This window comes from Corylus avellana, chromosome ca10, assembly GCF_901000735.1.
Source record: "Corylus avellana chromosome ca10, CavTom2PMs-1.0".
Taxonomy (NCBI): domain Eukaryota; kingdom Viridiplantae; phylum Streptophyta; class Magnoliopsida; order Fagales; family Betulaceae; genus Corylus; species Corylus avellana.
In genome coordinates, this window is record NC_081550.1 from 6,229,658 (window position 1) to 6,251,202 (window position 21,545).

The window sequence follows — 21,545 nt, forward strand, 5'->3', positions numbered from 1 at the left end:
CTGGAAACTGTTAAATAAATTTGCCATGTCCAGAAGAGGCATTGGTCTTACGCCTCTGACCTGTGCAATTGACAGCAAAAAAAGAGAGCATCTAGATGTTAATCAATATGATTAAATAGAGAAGGTAAACAAATAAGACTGCAACCTGCGATTGGTAAACATGCAACAAATAGAACAATGCCACTTATTGACCATAAATCGATGACAACATGTTTTCCCCCCCTTTTATTCGTCAACAGTGAGAAGGCATGTTATGGCAAAAATACCCAACATCTCATCACTATCCAATTACAATTGGATGGTAACAGAGAACTCCAACAGTTCAACAAATGGAAAAATGGTAAATACTAAAAAAAGTTTTCCCCCCTCTCTAGCGATGAGATGATAAGGCTATTGTTTTGCCTTACAGGCAGGTTATGGTGAAAATACCTAACATCTAATCACCTTCAATTAGAATTGGCTGATGAAGGGAAATTCTAACCACTGGGGAAAAAAACATATTCTAATTTAATAACCACATATTAGTTATGAGCAATAGTGTTAAGTAATCCTTTTACTTGAAGTTCAGTTAGTAAATATAAAGAGAAAGAATGGACTTTTCATGTAAAGAAAATTTACTCTAATGCTATAGAGAAAGCAAAATGTACCATACCACTTCTTGGAGCTTCAAAGGTGGTCCTGAAAGTGATCTCCATTGAGGGAAAAACTCTTCAGCTGTCACTGTTATAGGCTGAAGAAATTTATTCAAGACAGCAGGAAGGCGAAGCTTGACATTGATCTATGACAGGACAAAAAAGATACACGAGGTCACAGATATAACCTAGCTTCATGTTAATTATCAGAAGAAAAACACATAAATTACAGGTATAAGAAGTACCATATTGTTACCAAACTTGTATGAGAAATCAAGGACTGCTACATCCCTACTAGGGCGGAGATTCACAATTTCAAGTGGGCATTGCACCTATACAACCAAATATTAAAAATGTAAAGGACATTTAATTAATAAGGACAAAAGATAAGAGTGCCCACTATATACACCAACAATCAGTGACCCTTTACGAAAACAACAGTCGGTCTTCACCTGTGCCCTGGGAGGAATAGTCTCTGGTACTAATGAGAGCTCCATTTTTAAATGGGATGGAGGCAATATTATAGCCTGAACTGAAACAAGTGGAGAAGTATTCTTGTTTCCCAAGAAAAGAACAAGTCGCCCATGATGTGCTCGCCACTCTGCTTTAATGCCAATCTGAGGTAATATTTAACAACAAAATTACCATAAGCCTAGTAAAAGCTTTAACCTTTTGAAAAATTGAAAGGTAAACACAAAATATTACAATGGGAGGTATCTTATGGTATTATATATAACAGATGAAGAAAGAACATTTGGAGGAAAGAAAAAACCTGGATGTAAGGATCTTCATATAAAACACCACTATCCTTCAAGCACAAAGCCTGAAACCTTTCAGCAATATTTCCTATTGGCTACAAAAATGAATAATGGGATTAGCAGGTTAAAAGTTTGATTAAGCACAATGAATATCACTATCTTACAGCACATAGCAGCTGAGACTAGACCATGTTTTTCTAATTTTGATAAAGCCAGGTATAAAAGCCAATAAACAGGGACATGCAACAAAGTCTATTGTTGCAGAACTTGTCCATCTTACGTGGCAATCAGTAAGTTGTGGGAAAGGATTGGAGAAAATGTGAAAACAATTTTTATTGAAGCTTCAGATTTTTAGGGAAGCAAAACAAGTTGAGCTGCTCAAGCTTAGCTCCATTTGACACAATCAGGGCAGACTCAAGAAGCCTCTAGCTTTCGTAATGCAAATGAGACAATCTTGAGCAACCTTTTACTATGCTTGACATGTCTTTTAACTCGGTAAAAGTTCAAGCTACTTGAGCTCAACCAAGATTGGCTGATTATAAGGCTTGCTTAAGATAGCTAAAAAATTAAGTGCATCAAGCATAAGCAATGCAATACTCTGCTCATTTAGACTTCAACAGACTATGTTAAATATAATGAATATTCCTATTTACCCTACAGAGGTTCACTGCATATGAAACATCTTATTCAACCCACCTCTTCGTAAGCAATGCAGAGTCTCATAATAACAGTAAGTAGTACCTGAACAGAATTTGTCTGCTCTCCAAAAGGAACAATGGCTGCGGCTTCAATTGTATCTGGAACATCTTTCAATCCAGAGACTATAGTTTGTTGAGACTGGAATTCCGTACTAGGAGGACCTTCAATAGCCAGTGGACCCAAGAGATCACCAAGGAGATCGGCTGGAGGTTGGGGATCTACTTTAGTCAAAGTCCCATTCTCATGGGACAATCCTTGCTCTGCTGAATTGTGATCCTGTCAAGATAATCAAATATATCAATTTCAAATTAAAACAAAAAACAAATGCAGATTCAATCCTAAGATTCCAAAATTAACGAGGAGAATATGGTAACAATGTTAGAGCTCAGGAAAAAACCACATACAACGAATAAAAGAAAAAGATAAAAAAGGAAGAACTTACTGCAGTACTGCTCATGCTGGGCACCTTTACTACACTAAGCTGAGTGCCAGATGATAATGGTGTCCCATTCGCAGGACGCTGATCAGTTACAACCAGAGCACTTGATGTTTGCTGCTGGGCCCGCAACTTTAAAGCACTTTGTTCCGCAGTATCAACTTCAGTATCAGCCTTCTTGATCAATGCGGACTAAATTTTAAAGGAAATATTAAAGTTAGTGCCAAAAACCTTCTAGTGAACCCTTTAACCGAACATACAAAACTGAGTATATTGCCACTGAACTAATCTGCACCAGAAGTACCTGTCGCTCAGGGAATTTGGGCATTTCAGCCAATATATCCATTAGAGCCGCACCTTTTCTACTCAAGGCAATATATTCAACAGCTCGTTGTTGTATCTCAGCATCAATGCAACTCTCGTATCTACAAGAATGAAAAAAGTGTGTTAAAAATGCCTACATCATTTGGTGGCATTTTAGAGGTAAAAATCTCACTTGTTAAAAATTGCCCAAATCTGATTCTGTAGTTCTGGGTCCGGGGGTTGAGTGTGCATTAAAATCTTAGCATATGTTGAGAGAAGAATAGGAATGGTAGAAGACCTGCAAATAAATAATTGACCCTAAGATATACTAGAAGAAATGAAAATCACAACTTAGTAAGACAAGGGGTAAAGGTTAAGTGCCCTTACGATACAGTAGGAAGCTTCTCATGTATAACGCTAAATATTTCCTTCGGACTACACCCTGGCCGTCTGGCCAAAAGGTGGCCAAATTCTCCCAGGAGATATGCACTGACCTGTTGCACACATGCCAATTATCAAATAAATTTAGACAATTATCCTAATCAAATTGTTATTTTTTAATGTATCATGATATGTTTGATTTACTTGCAAATAATTTAAATAATTATTTGTGCCTGACATGGATCAATCAATATATGGCTTTGGTACATGACCATACACAAGGAAAAGAACCGATCAACATTCACAGGCTTCATTGACATGATATGAAACTGGAACTCTCAGAAAATTCAAGTACAAAATTGACCACATTCATCTGTGGAACATGACATGCAACTATGATAAGTATTGTGGTATTGCTATGCAAATTCTGGGTTCCTCAATTTTTTTTTTTTTTTTTTTTTTTTTTTTTTTTATAGGTTCCTTTTTATTATTACTAAACAAGGTTGGCAATGGCCTCTCATGCAAACACTTAAAAAGCATTCTTCATTAATAGAACATCAGCAACCCGATGTGCTTACAGAGGCAAAGAATAAAAGAGAGCAGAAAAATAAAATAATATCTCTAGTTCAAAAATAATAATCATGAAACCATTGATACATACCTTCACCATTGTCTCATGTATAGCTGGCTTGTCAAGATACTCTCTCGCCTTTGCTGCCGCATAAGGCTGATCAAATGCATAAAATCTCATTTGAACAATAGGAATATGAAAACCTTTATTGGAAACAGGTAATTCATCAAAAAGAAAAAAGAAACAGGAAGTAACAAAGCATATGTATAAACATTTAATCACCTGTAGGTCTTCATTGTTTGTAACAAACTGCACAACACGAAACCATATGTCATCGCTTACAAAATCCCCAGCCTTATCAATCAATTGAAGAATCACATCCACATACCTGTATCACATAAAAAAACTTTATTTGAACGCCCAGCATATAGTAGAAGAAAATGCCCAGGATGCTTCAGAGAGTTATTTATTATCAAATAATAAAATTCACTCCTCAGTCACAAACTAGAACCCCAAAGTTTTAATCCTCAGAAAATACAAAACAAAGAACAGAAAGCTAATTAGAAATTAGCCCATCAATTTGCATCAGGTATCGGGGCAAAAAGGGCATGTAGAAAATATACAAATGAGAGAAAGATATAGACTGCCCTAGCCTCACCATTTCTGTAGGCAGAAAATCCAAAACCCATCATCTACATTTAATTTATCCAGCATACAAAAGCGTTTTGATACCAAACAGTTAACCATCTTAACTATCAAACTGCCCTTTTCACAGATCCACAGACTCCTAAAGACACTCTACAATGCTTTTCTTAGAGGTAGACAAATTCTTGACTCTATGCTCATAGCTAATGAATGTCTAGATAGCAGGATTAGATCTGGCGAGCCATGGGTGCTCTACAAACTGGATATTGAGAAGGCTTATGATCACTTCAATTGGAAGTTCTTACTTTATTTGTTGAGGAGGTGCAGATTCGAGGAGAAAAGGCACTCGTGGACATTGCATTGTATTTCTTCGGTGCATTTTTCTGTTTTGGTGAATGGTAATCCGTCCAAATTCTTCAATAGCTTTGTGGTTTGAGACAGGGATATCCTTTGTCCCCTTTTCTGTTTGTTATCGTTATGGAAGCTTTAAATAAAATGTTTCTACAACTGTTAATGGGGGTTTCCTCTTAGGCATTTTTGTGGGGTCTAGACACTCTGGTGTGGTTATCACACCTGTTGTTTGCGAATCACATTTTGGTTTTTATAGGGTCAATCCTAACCACCTACATTATCTATGAGCCTTATTTTTATGCTTTGAAGTTGTTTTCTGTTTGAAGGTTGACTAAGTCGGAATTGGTTCTTGTGGATAATAATGCTGATAGTGTGGATGGATTGGCGGGCATTTTGGGCTACAAGGTCTTTGCCTTTGAAGTATCTTGGTCTTCCGTTGGGAGCCTCCTATAAGACCAAGTCTATTTGGGACGCTGTTATTGAGAAGATAGAATGACGGCTAGCTAGTTGGAAAATGATGTACTTGTCTAACGATGGTAGGGCAACCCTTATCAAGAGCACCCTTTCGAATTTGCCAACGAATTTCATGTCCTTTTCCCTCTCCCTGCTGGTGTTGCAAACCATATAGAATCTTCATTGAGACTTGTTATGGGGTAGGCTAGGGGAAGAGTTCAAATTTCACCTGATAAGTTGGCCCAAGGTTTGTTCTCTAATTTCTTAGGAAGGGTTGGAGGTTCAGAACTTGATGTTCAATTGTGCTCATTTGGGTAAATGGCAATGGCACTATATGCATGAGAGAGAGGTTTGGTGGAAAGTTGTGGTAGATTATAAATTTGGCAGTTTGTTTGGTGAATGGTGTTCTAACGAGCGTCTTGGGTCAGACGGGGTGGGCTTATGGAAGAATATAAGGAGGGGTTTGGGAATGTTTTCTAGTCATACTAGATTTGAGGTGAGAGAAGGCTCCAAAATTAGATTTTGACAGGACATGTAATGCAATGTGGGGGATAAGGCCCTTAAGGAAGCTTTTCTAGATTTATACAATATTGCGTGCGTGAAAGATGCTTTCGTAGCAGTTCGATTGGAGCTTATTAGTTATTCCTTTCGGTGGAACGTAAGCTTTATTAGAGCGACTCATGATTGAGAGGTAGATGTCATTGCTTCGTTTTTCAAGTTATTGTACTCCTTGAGGGTGAAACGGGGAGGTAAAAACAAGCTTTGTTGGGCCCTTCTAAAAGAGAGTTGTTCGATGTTAGATCCTTCTACAATGTCCTTGTTTTCCTTGGAAGAGTATTTGACGGAACAAGGCTCCCTTAAGAGCGGCTGACTTTCTTTGCTGGTCGGTTGCTCTACGGAAGATCCTTACCATGAATAACCTTAGGAAGCAATATATCATTGTGATTGATTGGTGTTGTATGTGCAAGAGGGACACGAGTCTGTGGATCATTTTCTTCTCCATTGTGATTGTGAGGTTGCTTTTGCTTTATGGAATACTATCTTCAGTCGTGTTGGGCTGTCTTGGGTTATGCCTAGACGAGTAGTAGACTTGTTTGCTTGTTGAAGGGGGTTATATGGTAGCAGTCAAAGTACAATTGTGTGGAAAATGATGCCTTCTTGTCTTTTGTGGTATGTTTGGAGAGAAAGAAATGATAGAAATTTTGAGGGCCGCGTGAGGACGGTGGTGGAGTTTAGGTTTTGTTCTTCAATACTTTTTACCTTGGGACAATTGACTTTCCTAATGTGCTAGTTTTCATGATTTTCTTGTTCTTTTTATATTCCTTCTAGCTAGGTTTTTTTCTTGAATACTTCATGTGTACCTGGGTTGCCCTTTCGCTTTTCAATGATATTTTGATTACTTATTAAAAAAAAAAAGTTATAATATCAACGGTCATTGACTCATTGGGCACAATTAGTTGAATTAATGCCAATCATGGTGGCACAAAAAAATAGAAACACAAGCCCTAGTTATTTCAGATATCCTTTTAACCTGAATGTTAATAATCTGGATATCGGCATTTAGTTGAATTAATGCCGATCAAGGTGGCATGACAAAATAGAAACACAAGCCCTATTATTTCAGATATCTTTTTAGCCTGTATGTTAATAATCTGGCTATCCTGCTTTCAAATAGAGTTTGGTCTAATCCCACTGGATTGCAAACAAGAACCACACTTACCATGATAGATCAGGGGCAAACTTCTCTGCAAGAATAGCAGCTTTAAGTGACAATTCCTCACGCATTGCGAATTCTGCTGTACTGAGATACTGAAAAGCAAATGAAAATGCCTTGTTTATTTTGTGATTGAAATGGAAACTATCTGAGCTGTTGGAAAAAAAATGATTCAAACACATCTTTATGTCAATATAATAAAAAATAAATAGTCCAGATCCAGCACTGGTGTACCTGCAATAATTCTTCAACTATGTCCTTTGCGTTTGTAACATCACACATACCATAAAGCAAATCAAGAGCACGTCTACGGATACTGAGGGCAAATAATGATTTCAGTTAGCAAAATGGATTTTAAGAATATACAAACACATACAAATATACATGCAAACACATATATAGATACGTACAGATCAACACAAACACACACATTTGGGGAATGCTAACCTCCCTACCTTTAGATGGAGGCTAGCATCCTCTAGAATAGAACATATATTATCTTTGAGTTAACATAACTCCAGCACATAAAAAAGATTGTCACTGGAAATGAATAAGTGGCAATATCAAGAGTTCTAACATTTTCAGAATTTAACAGAACAAGCTAAACCTGATATCTGGATCCTTCAACGAGGTTATGATCTGAGCCTGATGTCTTTTGATGATGTCTTGCACGTCTGTTACCAACAACATCCGGGTCATATTCTCCTGCACCAGAGCAATGCAACATCAAATCATGCAGTTACAAAATAACAATTAAATTTACCCTTCTGTGTCTTAAAATAGTAAGTCTTCACATGCTATAGGTTGAGATAAGAAAGAAAAGGGGGGGGGAGGAGATAAAACTAGTTTCTACAACTTACCAAACCAAGATATCGAATATTTGGTTCACGCACAGCAATAAATTTTCCAAGAAGGGCAACACACTGAGACATCATCTCTTTTTCAGCATCAAGATGCATGACCTGAGATAGGGCATTAGAACATGCAAAAACAATAAGAGAGCCCCTAAATATACTTAAAAGAGTAAAATTATCTTCGTTCTAATAAGTAGATGAATAATGTTGTCCAGGCAACATCACTTACTGAAATCAAAAGCGACCATGCTCTTACCTATTAAAAAGATGAAAGTTCCATATGTCTCTACATAGATGCATGTATGCATATACATCTCGAATGTTTCAAGAAACAAATCTAAAATCCTCCTCCCTAGAAATGCACAAAGTACGTTGCTTCCAGAAAAAAACAATTCATAAATACTGGAGTTCCAAAGGTTTCATCCTCTCACATCACAGTAACATTGTCCCCACCGTGTGCGCACACACACGTGGCTGAGTGTGTGTAGATATATATGTTTGTGTGTAGATATACAGTTTGTGTGTATCTATGAACTATGAATGTGCATATAGACTTGTTAACAATAAAAACATTAAACAATCAATAAGCCTTTCTAAAAAATAACAAAACACTAAAAACATTATTCGGGCTGTGAACTTACAAGAGCAAGGGCTTCGAAAAGAACAGCATGTGATGCGTTGTTCTTATTTACATTTTTAACAACATCAGTCCCCATTAATATCCGTTGTAAGACCTGAAATTACCGAATCAAGGTTCAATATAAGCACAGAATGTAACAAGAGAAAAGATAATGCCCTTCAGGAAAGAACCTCAAACAATGATCTTCTGGTATTTGGATCTTCAATAGTTGGGAAATACTGAAGGGCCCTCATTGTCTTAACCTGAGGAAAACAAGAACTAACAAGCATTAATATGAATTTGTTAATTATTAACCTATTACAAATCACCAACAGTCAATCACCCGCAAAGGGTTAAACTAATTATAGGTAACATAAATCCCATACCATACAGTATAAAAAATAAGAAAATTTCCATTCTAAATGAGTAAAAGTTTGTTTTTCATGAATTGTACTCATACAGTAGAAAAGACCTTTATTTCTTTATGTTTTGCTGAGAAACAAAGTTTCACTTGATGATATAAAATTAATGATATTTACTTGAGGAGAAGCCATTCTTTTTCTTCTTCCTATGGTTGATTAAGATTGAAAGCAGTTTTTTAATAAAAGAGAAGCAATAATGATTTGTTTCATTTGCATAAAAACAGAGAAGGTCCATGCTTGCTAAACCATGTACTAATTTGGAATCGATTACATACAAAGAAATTGAGGAAAAAAGAACACAAACCTGAAGCCAGGGAGATGGGATACCATAGTAAGTGTATTCTTGTGGAACATCCTGATTCCTAGCAAGCCGCTCTAATGTTTTAACGCACTTTGGAAGACAACTCCAGTATGCTTCATGGTTATTTGATACTAGAGCAACAAGAAGGCTCATAGAAGATGTCAAAACACCAAGATCACGTTCATCTAATAGCTGTGCCATCCGATCCGCCCTAAGACATATGGCAAAAGAGACTAATGAATAAGCACAAGTAAAACTATCTCATGAAAACAGCCTTTTGACAGAATAGGAACCTTCAAACATACCAGCCATCTACATTGACAACATCAGGATTTTTCCTAAACAAGCGCAGCAGACAGAGTGCAGCTTTCTTCCTCACAAGCGGTCTGCAGCTGCTAGAGATCTAAATCAACAGACTTGGTTAAATTAATCTTTTACTATAACCACCAATTGAGATATATATATATATATATATATATATAAAATAAAATAAAAAATAAATGTCTCTTACAAGTAACTTTTGAACATCAGGTGCTAACGACTCAGCGAATTCTCTCCCACCAATGTTGCCAACCTTCATAGATGAAGACATGGGGTCATAAAAGAGAAATAACTTCGAATATATAGCACAAGACATGATATGGTATAGAAGAAAAAGAAGGAACACTTTTTGGCAGCAACAAGTTAACAACCCAATTATCAAACAAATAACCAGGCAAAAGGATGCTTGTTTCAATGTTAGCCAATGGAAAACATTTAAGCAAACCTTCCATGAACCTAGCCATTCTTGAGGTTATGCTTATGCAGGAGTAAGTCCCTAGAATGGAATGGGGAACATATATATATATGAGAATGAACAAATACAACTATTGAGTTGAAACAAATTGCACATTTACTTGATAAAAAAAAATACACATTTGCATGGAAAATTTCTTTAGCCTTTTCCTTGGGAGGGATTCTTCCGAAAAAAATCCAAAAGTTGAGAGGATTTTACCAAATAAGAAGTAAATGCAATATTATGCTCCCATGATAATTGAAAGGGAAAATTTAGATTCTGAAGATCAAAACTGTGCAGGAGATCACGGCATGATCTCAACTGTTTCCCTGTGACAAATAATTAATAACTTCCAACAAGTAAAAGTCTCACATGGTTAAAGACACTGAATCATGCTCAACTTTTTATTTGTAAATATCCATGAATGAAACATCAGGATAGAGTCAGTCTTGTCCAATAAACTATACACCACATACCCCCATGCCATCGTTCAAGATGGACTTGTTTCCTAAAAAGGAGCTCTCTAGCTTTCGAGACAACTTAAGTAAAACACTACTTAAGCATGGATGTATTGCCCATTCATAATACACTGACTACAGCACATACCTCAATAAAACTGCTTCTAAAATAAAACATTGCCCATGTGAAATTGGACACCAGATATCTTGGAATAAAAGGAACTACACAAAGGAAAAGAGTATTGTTGTATATAAAGCATCAGTACTTAACAGCCCTTCAGCTACTGATGGTAAAGGCCATAGTTGCCATCATGATAAGCAAAGGATTGAAATATGCATCAAAACATGAGCTATAGTGCAGGATAATTCCAAAAGCATCTCAATAAAGTAAAACAGGAGCTACTTTTGACAGATAAAACAAAAAGATAAATACTAAGCTCTTAAAATTTTAGCAGCTTTCCTATTGCCATACCATAGTCAATGCCAAACACTGGAAGGTTTCATTGCGACCAATAATATCATTGCGCACAGTATTTATTGCCAGTCTCAAAAAATCATGGTTCTCATTTAGCAAACATGCCGTTACAATGTACCCAACCTGCATCCATTTTTATCACAATAAAATCAATCATACAGTTGAGAATGAAGTTACTTCTGAACAAAGAGCACAAGGCACTATATGAATAGCATCAAGCATTAAACCATTACAAGATAAGAAATATGTCTTTTGAGTACCCAAGTTAAATAATATGACATTGCCATCTAGATACAAATCCAAATTATGGTTTTCAGCTGTTAAGTATGAACCTTGGGTACCAAGTCCTATACCAAATATTCCATATATTCAGATCTGTAGAATTATTTCTAAGAATTGGCATAGAAAATGTAGTTGATACCCTTACTTTTGAGTTATTCAACTTATACCACCCAATAACACACGAGCTGTATTCTTATATGAGAAACCAAATACATGTAAAGAGAACTAATATTTTTTTTTTTCTTATTGAATGTAAAGAGAACTAAAATGAGTTCATGTCATTTAAAAATATTAATCCTTCTAGCTAAGTGTTTTCTCTTATATACTTCTTGTGTACCTGGAGGCGACTAACACTTGTAATGATATTTCGATTATTTTAAAAAAAAATTAATACTCAAAGATGGACTCACCTGCTTTTCTGGATACTTTGGTGCAGATATTAAAGAAACAGCTTCCATATGACCAAAATCCACATCATAACCCAGCATGTAAATGTATAGCATTTTCCAAACATATTTCTTCTTCTCATACGGTGATAAACCCTGTTGAAAGAAAAAAAAAAAAAACAGTTTCATAATCAATAGCTCACTTCTCTAAATTAGATATTCTCAATGTTTTGTCAAATAGTCAGCAACAGACCAAGAAGATTAATATAGAAAAGCTACTTTCAAAGTAACAAACAACCAAAGTAATAAAGAGAACCATAATTGAAAAGGTATTAACAAATAAACAAAGAGAACACAAATGATGCAGAAGTTTTTGAGAGACTAACCCGAAGCAGTTGTGCAAAAGGATTTTTCTTGATAGGTAAATACAACTCACGCACCCTCACGAAATTGAACCTGTAAATTCCACCCTTCCCCCTTAATTTATGAGGGGGGGAGAAGATGCCATTTAATCCAAGACTAGACGCAAAAAATATAGGTAGCACCACAGTCTCACCGCCCAATCCTGATATTTAACCAATTCTTTTGACAAACTTAACTCGCCTGCCCCTCTATTTTTGTCCGATTTGCGGGGGAGAGTAATTTCTCAGCATTGCATGATCTAAGTGGCCAGGAAGATTCACAGTCCAACCATGCAAATATATATAGATGGGCATCTTTCTTTTTGACTAATTCCTAAATGATTGATGTAATCATGTATTTTGCAAGCAGTTCAATCACCTTGCTGGTGACCTACCACAGACACAACCAGAATAAAAGAGATTCAAGAAGGTTTGAATGTGCGTCTGCATAAAACTGCTAATGTAAAAAACTACTCGCACATAACTTCTAAAGTTGACTGTTGTTGATAATCACAATCTGACTAGCTGGTCTGGAGGTGGACAAGTCACCTTCACCTGGGATGTTGAGGATATTCAATATCATAGCACCTCATTGCTTGAAATCTTATTTTCTTTTCATCCAAACTTTTCGTCCAGAATTAATGAGAATGGAATAAAAACAAGAATGAATATCTGACAAGACCCTTATCTCCTTATGCTTTAATCACTACAGCTAAATCTAACAAAATCCCAGCGAAGCTGCTACCCAGAAACCAAGAATGAACATCAGGGGATTAACCAAGGTAGCAAGTTTAGGTGAACCACAATTTCTAAGAAAACAAAAGATCAAGATTTGTTCAAATTTAATCCCTCAAGTAGTATCCACAAAAGTCCTAAATCTATCTGCTCACTCGTTCAATAGGGCCCCTCTTAACTTTATCCTAAACAGGATCATCAGTCCTCAAGAATACCTTCAAACTTTTGCAGTGTAATGACACATAACCATATTTAGACGTTTTAGCACCATCCAAGCATAAGCTCCAATACATGACTTAATTTTTTACTTGACTTGTATCTATGGCATATATAAAAAATTTCCTTAGCCTTGCTAGTGAAACCCTTGGTGGAGAAAGGACCCATCCTCCATAAATTAGTCTAGTGGCCATATACAATATCTACCTTCCCACATCCTTTAACGCAAATTCAAGGGCATGGAGGCAACGTTGAGCCCACATGTTCCCCTAACTTTGAAATAATAGGAAGCATTTTCCCATCTTATTCGATTTTTTTACCACACCAAATCTAATCTTACAAGACCGGTGGACGACACACACAATTCAGGTACATCTCAAGTCCCTATTGCCTCACGTAATAGCAAGCCATTCCAAAGACAAATTTCAATAAGCCAGAAAACCAAAAAGTTCTCTCATGCTCATGCCAACACTCCCCACTCAAATAATTAAAGAAGGGAGCATCAATAAACTCTCTATATTCAGCTGATCACTAAACCAGAATAGAAATTAAACCTAGAATTACTAAGTTTGCCATGTAGCTGAATGATGCTTAGCTTAGTAAACACCTTGCCCCAAAATGTCTTTTCGTTAACGACATTTACCGCTATCCCAACACGCAAATATCCCCAAATCCTAACCCAATCGATCAAATCACCAAGCAACTAAACGAAGCCGATTCAAAATTCAAGAAAAGAACGAGCAGAACATACAAATGCACACGTAAAAACACAAAAACAAACGCGCAGAAACCCTAACCTTCTCGTTCTTGAAGCGCGTGCGGACGTTGCCTAGCTCCTTGTCGACGCGGAGGCGCTCCTGCTCTTTGTTCTGGCAATTGCGGATGTCGCTGATGAAGACCGAGAGCCCTCGCATGCCTGACAACGCCATCTCCGCTCAGATCCACTTTCTCTCACGCACACACGCACAGACGCAGCGAGAAAGAGAAACCGCGAGTTTCCTCCTGAGCTCCCCAATCCTAGATCCTCTCTCGCCGTGGCAGCGTTTGGATCTACCGCCGCGACAACAATAGAGAACAATCTTCGCGAAGATCACTCCAAATTCAAAACCAAAATGCCTTTGATCTACACCGAGAATGAGTTTTCTTTAGAGAGAGAGAGAGAGAGAGGGAGAGGGAAGGTGGACTGAGAAAATTTGGAAAAGCCGTCGGGGAGTGCAGGGTCAGGTGACGACTTTTATTTACCATATGCCCAAATCACATTGCATTCATTTCATTTTTCCACCTAATGCTTTGTCTCTGACCAATAATCTTTTTTTATCTCCTTATTTTTCTTTTTCATTTCTTTTTTCCTTCGTCAATGCTGTTGCCAATATTTTATTTCATTGCACTATTTCTTTCTTTTTTTTCTTTTTTCTTTTTTCTTTTTCTTTGCCAGACTGTTGAAAAACCGCGCCTATGATTTTGGTATGATCTTACCATAATTTTCTTTAGAATTCTGTTTTATAAAATATTACAAGAAAGGAAATTTTTTAAATTACACATGAATCTAATTGTAAATCAAATAAAAATAACTAATTTTGCTTTCTTTTTTTTTTCTATATTAAATATTCACTCGGCCAAAACTGAGGTCGAGAATGTGGGCCTGAGAGCTCACGATTTGGGTCGAGTTGATCAAATACAATTACAAACTATTAACTTCAATCAAATCGTAAAAGTTAAAGTGTTAGCACAACAGTTGCTTAAAGAACACCGAAAATGAAGCGTAGATAATAACTAACCCGTTCGACATAGCCAATAAACTGTAATTTTGCGTTGCACCTGATCAGTGTCGTAATTCGACGTCATGCTTGGTCAAGGTCATACTTCATTTACAGATGACACATGATTAAGGTTGTATCTCGCTAATAGGTGCTCCCCCACAAGGAAATGATATGAATGATCACATTATTATGATTTCTACAGCTAATCTTTAACTATTTTTACTATTTGCAAGCGTTCGTTCGCTATGCGTAACCACGCGATCAACTAATATTGATTTATTTTTATGAAATAAAGTAGGACAGTAGAAGAAAGGAACTGGACTCATGTTATTTTCATGAACAAGTTTGGATTTAGTGACAAATATTTAACTTAAAAATACAAAAAGACAAACACATATCATATTTATTAACCTATTCAAGGTTATGTTATTTTTAAAACATAAATGAGAGAATAAAAAATAAATAAATAAATAAAAAAGGAGAGGAGAATAATTCAAAACCAATTATAAAAAAGGAAAGAATTTGAAACAGAGATTTTAAAATGTATAGCATGTGAACAATTAAAAGATTGCTAATATAATATACTTCTCATGCCATTTTGCATAAGAACATAGGCCCCTTTTTTTTTACCCGGTTTCCTCGACATCTCATGATTGCAACGACCAAACCATAATGTTGCCGGATATAATTCTAAATTAAATTTTTTTATGATTTCCTTAAGAATATGTGAGCAGTAAGTTGTTAATAATAATGTTCTCATATTTCTTTAAGAAAAACATTGATGGGTGAAAAAACAACCTCAATTGGAAAACATATCAACATTCCATTATAATTGAAAAAAAAAAAAATTAAAAAAAAATTGATGACTTTGTGAAATGAAAACGAGCATCACCTAAATTTTAAATGACGTGATATTATATATGCAGTTTCATGCAGCAAAATAAAATTTTTTGAACGTAAAACGACTTTTCTTTACTTGAAATGGGTGGATCGTATTCCCCATAGTCCGCAATGAAATTTTAATGGGATTAAATCAATAAAATTCACATTACAACTAACTCGAACGTATATAACAGAAAGGGTTGAGAGGTTAATGCTTCTTTCATCACCTGTATTTTTCCTGTTGAAGGATTACAAGAAATGATTGCAGATTATAGTGAGCCAGTGGTTTGGGCCTTAGCCCAAAGTTGCAGTCCAGTTGAGTCATATGGTTTGGCCTATCAAAACTTTAAAACCCAATCTGGAACAAATTTATCTTCTATTTTTATTTTTCTGTTTGGCTTAAGAGATGCCAATTTTTTTTTTTTTTTTTTTTTTTTTAAGCAAGAAATTCTGATTGTTTATAAGACATTGACAAGACAATTCAGTGTCCTCTACAGAGGACCACTCAATAAAAGAATAATATATTTTAGGTAAATATTCTTTTTTTAATCTCATTATTACACAATCTGATCCTTTATATCCAGAGGAAGAAATCTCTTATCTAGAAATTTGATTGGTAAGTGTATTGTCGTAGGGGTGGTGGTGGCTATAGCACCAAAATACTTTTGAATTGCATTATCATATCGATCATGACCATTGCCCTTGTCACTTTTTCTGTGTTTCCTTGTGCTTTCAAAAGCAAGCTGCTCCAAGACAGTATGACACTCTGCTGTTTTTTTAGTGCATGTGAAGTTGACATATGTTCTTTGTGCATACAAAGCAAGTAATAAACAAAAAGCCAAAAAATAAAAAGAGATTGATTTATTGCTTGATTATTTAAGCAGAGACACTCATCCTTGTAACTAATGCCAAACTTGAAGAAACTACCCTTAATTTGACAACTGAAAAGCAATTTATTAAAAAATAAATAAAAACTAATGGTAATTGAAAAGCAATTGGTGTAATAGAGATGTGTGTATGCTGCTATTGTACCCCGCTCCATTTAGCCCAATCTACAAACTGCATACCACCATAAATATTGTTGGCAAATCGCACACCGACGGTAAAAGCCATTGCAACAGGTGGAACCTGCTTTGCCAGAGGTGATGCTTCAACCAAACGCTCTAGTCCATTTATGATTTGGTAACGTGTGTTGGAAGACACAGCAAGAAAAACACCTGAAGAAGAGAGCACCAAGCCTTCAGTTATTCCAGTAGATGAAAGAAAAATATTCCTCCCCCCTCTATCGTTTATGTATGATTTGGTTTTTTGACAAAAGCCAAAGAAGCTTCATACTCGAAAGCAACAGAAAGGCTAATAGAGACTACAGAAAGTAGTTGTCAGGAGCCTGATAGTACAAAATTATAATAAACAAATATTGGAATATGAATTGACATACCCCAAAGAGCAGCACTTTGCAAAAGAGGAGGCACAGGTATGTCCTCTTCCGATTTCTTTATACTCCTGATCACACACAATTAAAATGGCAAGTTGTCATTTCTTTCAAAAAAAAGAGGGGGAAAGGCAAGGTAACAGCCTACATGCATTCATTTAGATTAAACACCTAAGAAGCTTGGGTGTAATAGTAAGAATTAATATACAGAGGAAATCATGAATGTGACAACATATTATAAAAAGGAAGATCTTAGAGTTAGCTTTGTTGATCTAAATTTTCTGAGATAAAAATTTTATTTCTACAGTTTGTATAGCAACAATCATGTGTTCCATCAGTAAACTTCTCCATAATACGTTCAATCATGCAACATTATATAAGAAGTTCCATATTATTAAAAGGATCAAGGTCTATATGAGTAGAAAGATGGCATGTGAGTCTCATTAACAGGAAATAGACGAAATCATATATATCTAAAATGTAAAGCACATACAAGATGTCAGATGTATGTATATACTTCCCACATAAAAAGTTCATTCGAAAAATATGAACGGGTCACGTCCCGAAGTGTGTGTGATATATATATATATATATATATATATATTCAGAATTACCCTTGTGCCTAAAAAACAAAAGACGAAATGGAAAGTATAAATTTGAAACTCATGTTTGTTGATCTAATCCAAATTATTATCATAGTTTGTTGATTAGTGGAATGAAAAGTTAATGCCTCTTAGCCAAAGTAAGCTGTAGATTATTCATCATAATTTCAATAATTCCATTTTCAAGACATTAAGCACAAGTTAGACATCTTGTCATGAGAGAGAGAGAATCTCATCAATGTAAGATATATTCTGGAATAATACCTTGAAGTTTCAACAAAGTTTGCGGTAAGACAAAGAAACAACAAATAAACAGAAACATCCCAATAGAAGCTTACCGTTTGGCATTCATGATCATGTTCGCGATACCTTGGCCAATAAGACCACATCCAAATCCAACTGATCCATACAATACACCCTGGATCCAGAATGTGCCAACAAAATTAATTAAGCATAGAAAATAAATTGAAATATATTGATACTTTAACCCATCTTTGGGCATACAGAAAACTTAAAATTGTGCAAGAAACTGGTACTAAAAACTCAGTTTTAAAGGTAACGCCAAGGAGGCAGCCAAGAACTCCACCCCACCCACGCCTAGCAGGTGTATTTTCCACAAGATTTATAGTGCAGAAGGCAACTAAGTAGTTCTCGGTTCCTCAAAAAGTTCAATCACATATGGTACCTTATAGAAGTATGTGGCAACCCGCTGCTTCACTGAGAATTTACATCCTGGCCTTTCAGCTTCAAAAACACTGCATTAGAGGAAAATTTTGCCATGAACGAAGCACTCACAATCATCTAAAACTTCACACAAGACAAATGATATGAAGTTCAGTAGATTTAAAATTCCACCAAAAGAGTTACAAAGAAGAATATTTATGAGGTCCCCACATAGTATCTATGGGTCCCAGGGTTGGCCAATGAGATTCTACCTCTATTCAGTATTACTAGTTTCTGAGGATATCAATCAATATAAATAAGGTTTGTCTTACCATAATGTAGCAGATAAAGGCGTGTGCAATTTAGATTTAACCATTTTGGTTATTCATGATCTAAGACACTAGGACGGTAATATTTTACCAGTAGGCCCAGTGCAATACATGAATGCACAAAAAATTACTTTCAATGTTCGTTTGGTTCAGCAGTTTCAAAACATGCAGTTTGAAAAAATAGCTATTTCAAAACGTAGTTTATGAAAATACAATTTTTCAAATTGCAGTTAAACATTTGGTGAAATCACAGTCCAACCTTTTAAATCGTGTGTTTTTTAAAATGCACCCCTCGACACCAATTTGAAAACGTGAATTTTTCCATGTTTTTAAACAACCATTTTTTTTTTTCAAATGCACTCCCAAACGAGGCACTTTCAACAATTTCGTTTTAAAAACCCATGTTTGACCTGCGAAATCACAGGGCCAAATGCCCTCTCAGCCAAAAACCACGAAGTTTTAGATTAGTAGTACCTATGTTTAAAGTCTTGCCTATATCCATCAATCATCTCTCTTCCATAAATTCCATAACTTAGCTTCTAAGCAGCTAGATTTTGTATTCAGCCATAAAACTACCATTCATTTCCCTTAATAAATTCTGCAGCTGTCAACCATCCAAATCTCTTATCTTACACCTTTCATACAAACTAAAGCAAACTAAAACGGTTACACTTTATATCTAAACAACCACTGATCTACCATAAAAACTTATCTTGCACTACAGAAGGAGCATACATTACATGAAAGTCAAGAACAATAACTACAGAATAAAAATTTAGCTGGATGAAATGAAATGAAAAACTTCACAGTGCCATTACGCAACAAACCTGCTGGGAAGAGAAGCACAAGCCCGTTGCACTTGTCCAAGTAAACCTCTTGATGTGGATGGCTTCCCAAAACGAACATACGGTGCTAACAAACCAACCAAAGCAATGTCCACGACCACACCAACTAAAAGATCTGCAGCGTACAACTCAAACTCCGACCAGAAATTCTTGCCTCTTTTCTGAACTTCCGCAAATGTTGCACAACAAGAATCTATGACTATCTGCACAGCACCAAATCAACAATACACAATTGGTATGCACATGCCACACAAACAGTACAAGAACACAGCTAAAGCCCGAGTGGGGATGTTTTTAGCGCTTTGTCTCTTGCCACAGCTCGAGCACCCGGCGCTAGAGCGGTGCAATCTGCTTGCACCGTTTTCGGGTGGCCGCTCCGGCGGGGCCCGGTACATTACAAAATAAAACGAAATAAAATAGAAGGCACCCAGAACAAACCTCTGTTCCAACTTTGAAAAGAAAAGAAGGATCAGCCAGCATTCGGTTACGCAGCATAGAGCAACACTTGATCAAAAAGCCAAGTGGCCAAGCCGACCCCTGCAACACGAAATGCCAGAATCAACAAACATCAAATAATAACTAATGGGCTTCAATTCTTTCTTCCGTTTCAATATGCCAATTTTTCTCAGCAACCAAACTCAGCCTGATCAAAAAATCGCATGCGCACCTGCAAATCCAAGTACCGCTCAAGAAGCAGTTGCCGAATCCCAGTGGTCTTGGCAGCCTCCATCATATCCAAAGGAAGCTCAACCCCTCGAGCCTCCGTCTCCTTCATCACCTCCTCGAACTTCAATATCGGCCCGAACTCCCTCTCCTCCTCTTCGTCACCACCACCACCGCTGCCACCACCATTTCCAAACGAATCTCCACCACTTTCTCCGCCGCCGCCACCACCAATAAAATCCCTAACCTCCTCTCTTAAACCACCATTCTGCCCCTCCTCCGACCCCGTGATCGCCTTCGCAGCGGACTCCTGCCCGGCGCATCGAAGCCCGCGCCCGTGGCTATTGAGCGGCGAATAGTGTCGTCGTGAGTGGAAAGCAACGAGCTTGAGCGGATTGTTCGTGGAGTCAGAATTAGGGTTCTGCTTGGGTCCAACGAGTCTAAACTGGACGGTGAGGCTGCGGCCACATGGCGACGTCGGATTGGTGGCGGCGGTGTCGTTCCAGAAGTTGCAAACCTGTGAGGCAGTGAAGCTCGGAGAGCAAAACGACATACCGTTTGGGGCCGCGTAGGGAGAGTTGCGAATGGAAATGGCCGCTACCCCAATAAATGTTCAAAAGAGAGGGGTTTTGGCGAGGTTTTTATAGCGTAGCAGCGGGAGATCAGAGGTGGGTAGGGTCAAGTCCAAAGATATGGCGGCCACCCCAAAAAATGTTCACAAGAGGGGTTTGCCGTTTTGGCGATCTTTTCCCCAAGAAATGTTTACAAGAGAGAAGGGTTTTGGCGATCTTTTTTGTAGAAAAGCGGCGGTTGATGGGAAGCCAGGTAGGGTCACCCCAGGGACGTAAGTTAACGAGGGCGAACTGATGATATGGGAATGAAATTAAGATTAAAATTAAATAAAAAAATATTAAACGTCGCCTGAGAGATTCGAACTCTCGCGGGGAAACCCCATGTACTTAGCAGGCACACGCCTTAACCACTCGGCCAAAGCGACAGATGATACGTGAGGGACATGATAATAAATAAATATATGTGGGTGTTTATAGTCCCACCTAAACTTTGCTAGGATACAAACTTAAAGAGTAATGATAGAGAGAACACGGGGTGATGCATGCCTGTGTTTTTTAATATTTTTTAATTATATTTTTTTTCAATCCTAAACTTTGTTAGGATACAAACTTAAGAGTGATGATAGAGAACACAGGCGTGATGCACGCCTGTGTTATTTAATATTATTTTAATATTAAAAAATATTAAAAAAACATGGGCGTGCATCACACCTATGTTCTCTCTATCATCACTCCAAACTTAATTATATATATAGAGTAATTCCTCCGACTTAATTTTTAGAAGTGTCATATATTTATATATTTTTTTAATATTATGTGCTTCTCATATGCATTTTTTAATAGCATTAATAAAAGCAAAACATGTGTAAACATGTGTTTTTTGCATTATCAAATTGCACACGATACTTTTAAAGACTTAGCTGGAGGAAT

General features: G+C 36.7%; 2 protein-coding genes and 1 non-coding gene across 3 annotated transcripts in view; all 3 read right to left on the reverse strand.

The window, feature by feature from the left end:
• Positions 1–14,117, reverse strand: part of LOC132162806 (AP-2 complex subunit alpha-2-like) — a 21,096-nt gene extending 6,979 nt beyond the window's left edge. Inside the window, exons 1-24 of the mRNA XM_059573035.1 lie at positions 13,665–14,117; positions 11,540–11,671; positions 10,845–10,970; positions 9,651–9,713; positions 9,445–9,542; positions 9,143–9,350; positions 8,608–8,679; positions 8,439–8,531; positions 7,804–7,905; positions 7,551–7,648; positions 7,178–7,259; positions 6,950–7,038; positions 4,063–4,168; positions 3,871–3,936; positions 3,216–3,322; positions 3,022–3,126; positions 2,830–2,950; positions 2,532–2,717; positions 2,132–2,365; positions 1,405–1,485; positions 1,085–1,249; positions 878–964; positions 653–778; positions 5–60 (exon numbers count right to left, since the gene is read on the reverse strand). Of these exons, the coding sequence (XP_059429018.1) occupies positions 5–60; positions 653–778; positions 878–964; positions 1,085–1,249; positions 1,405–1,485; positions 2,132–2,365; positions 2,532–2,717; positions 2,830–2,950; positions 3,022–3,126; positions 3,216–3,322; positions 3,871–3,936; positions 4,063–4,168; positions 6,950–7,038; positions 7,178–7,259; positions 7,551–7,648; positions 7,804–7,905; positions 8,439–8,531; positions 8,608–8,679; positions 9,143–9,350; positions 9,445–9,542; positions 9,651–9,713; positions 10,845–10,970; positions 11,540–11,671; positions 13,665–13,796 (2,735 nt within the window). The 5' untranslated portion in view covers positions 13,797–14,117. The remainder of the gene's footprint in view (positions 1–4; positions 61–652; positions 779–877; positions 965–1,084; positions 1,250–1,404; positions 1,486–2,131; positions 2,366–2,531; positions 2,718–2,829; positions 2,951–3,021; positions 3,127–3,215; positions 3,323–3,870; positions 3,937–4,062; positions 4,169–6,949; positions 7,039–7,177; positions 7,260–7,550; positions 7,649–7,803; positions 7,906–8,438; positions 8,532–8,607; positions 8,680–9,142; positions 9,351–9,444; positions 9,543–9,650; positions 9,714–10,844; positions 10,971–11,539; positions 11,672–13,664) is intronic.
• Positions 14,118–16,349: 2,232 nt separating this feature from the next.
• Positions 16,350–20,871, reverse strand: LOC132164748 (protein RETICULATA-RELATED 1, chloroplastic). Its single transcript, XM_059575303.1, has 7 exons — positions 20,048–20,871; positions 19,819–19,917; positions 19,363–19,583; positions 18,229–18,298; positions 17,882–17,961; positions 16,948–17,012; positions 16,350–16,726 (listed from the first exon to the last, which is right to left on the reverse strand). Exons 1-7 carry the CDS (start codon positions 20,594–20,596, stop codon positions 16,533–16,535), a joined length of 1,278 nt encoding a protein of 425 aa, XP_059431286.1. The 5' UTR covers positions 20,597–20,871; the 3' UTR covers positions 16,350–16,532.
• Positions 20,872–20,958: 87 nt separating this feature from the next.
• On the reverse strand, positions 20,959–21,040 carry TRNAS-GCU (transfer RNA serine (anticodon GCU)). Its single transcript has one exon. It is a non-coding gene; the product is annotated as a tRNA-Ser (tRNA).
• Positions 21,041–21,545: the final 505 nt, after the last annotated feature.

Coding starts and splice junctions, on each gene's coding strand:
- LOC132164748 (XM_059575303.1), bottom strand. CDS start 20,596: ATGTCGTTTTGCTCTCCGAGCTTCACTGCCTCACAGGTTTGCAACTTC. Junction 18,299..19,362: donor TGTGCTTCTCTTCCCAGCAG/GTTTGTTGCGTA, acceptor CCTCTAATGCAG/TGTTTTTGAAGCTGAAAGGC. Junction 16,727..16,947: donor GCAAAGTGCTGCTCTTTGGG/GTATGTCAATTC, acceptor TCTCTTCTTCAG/GTGTTTTTCTTGCTGTGTCT.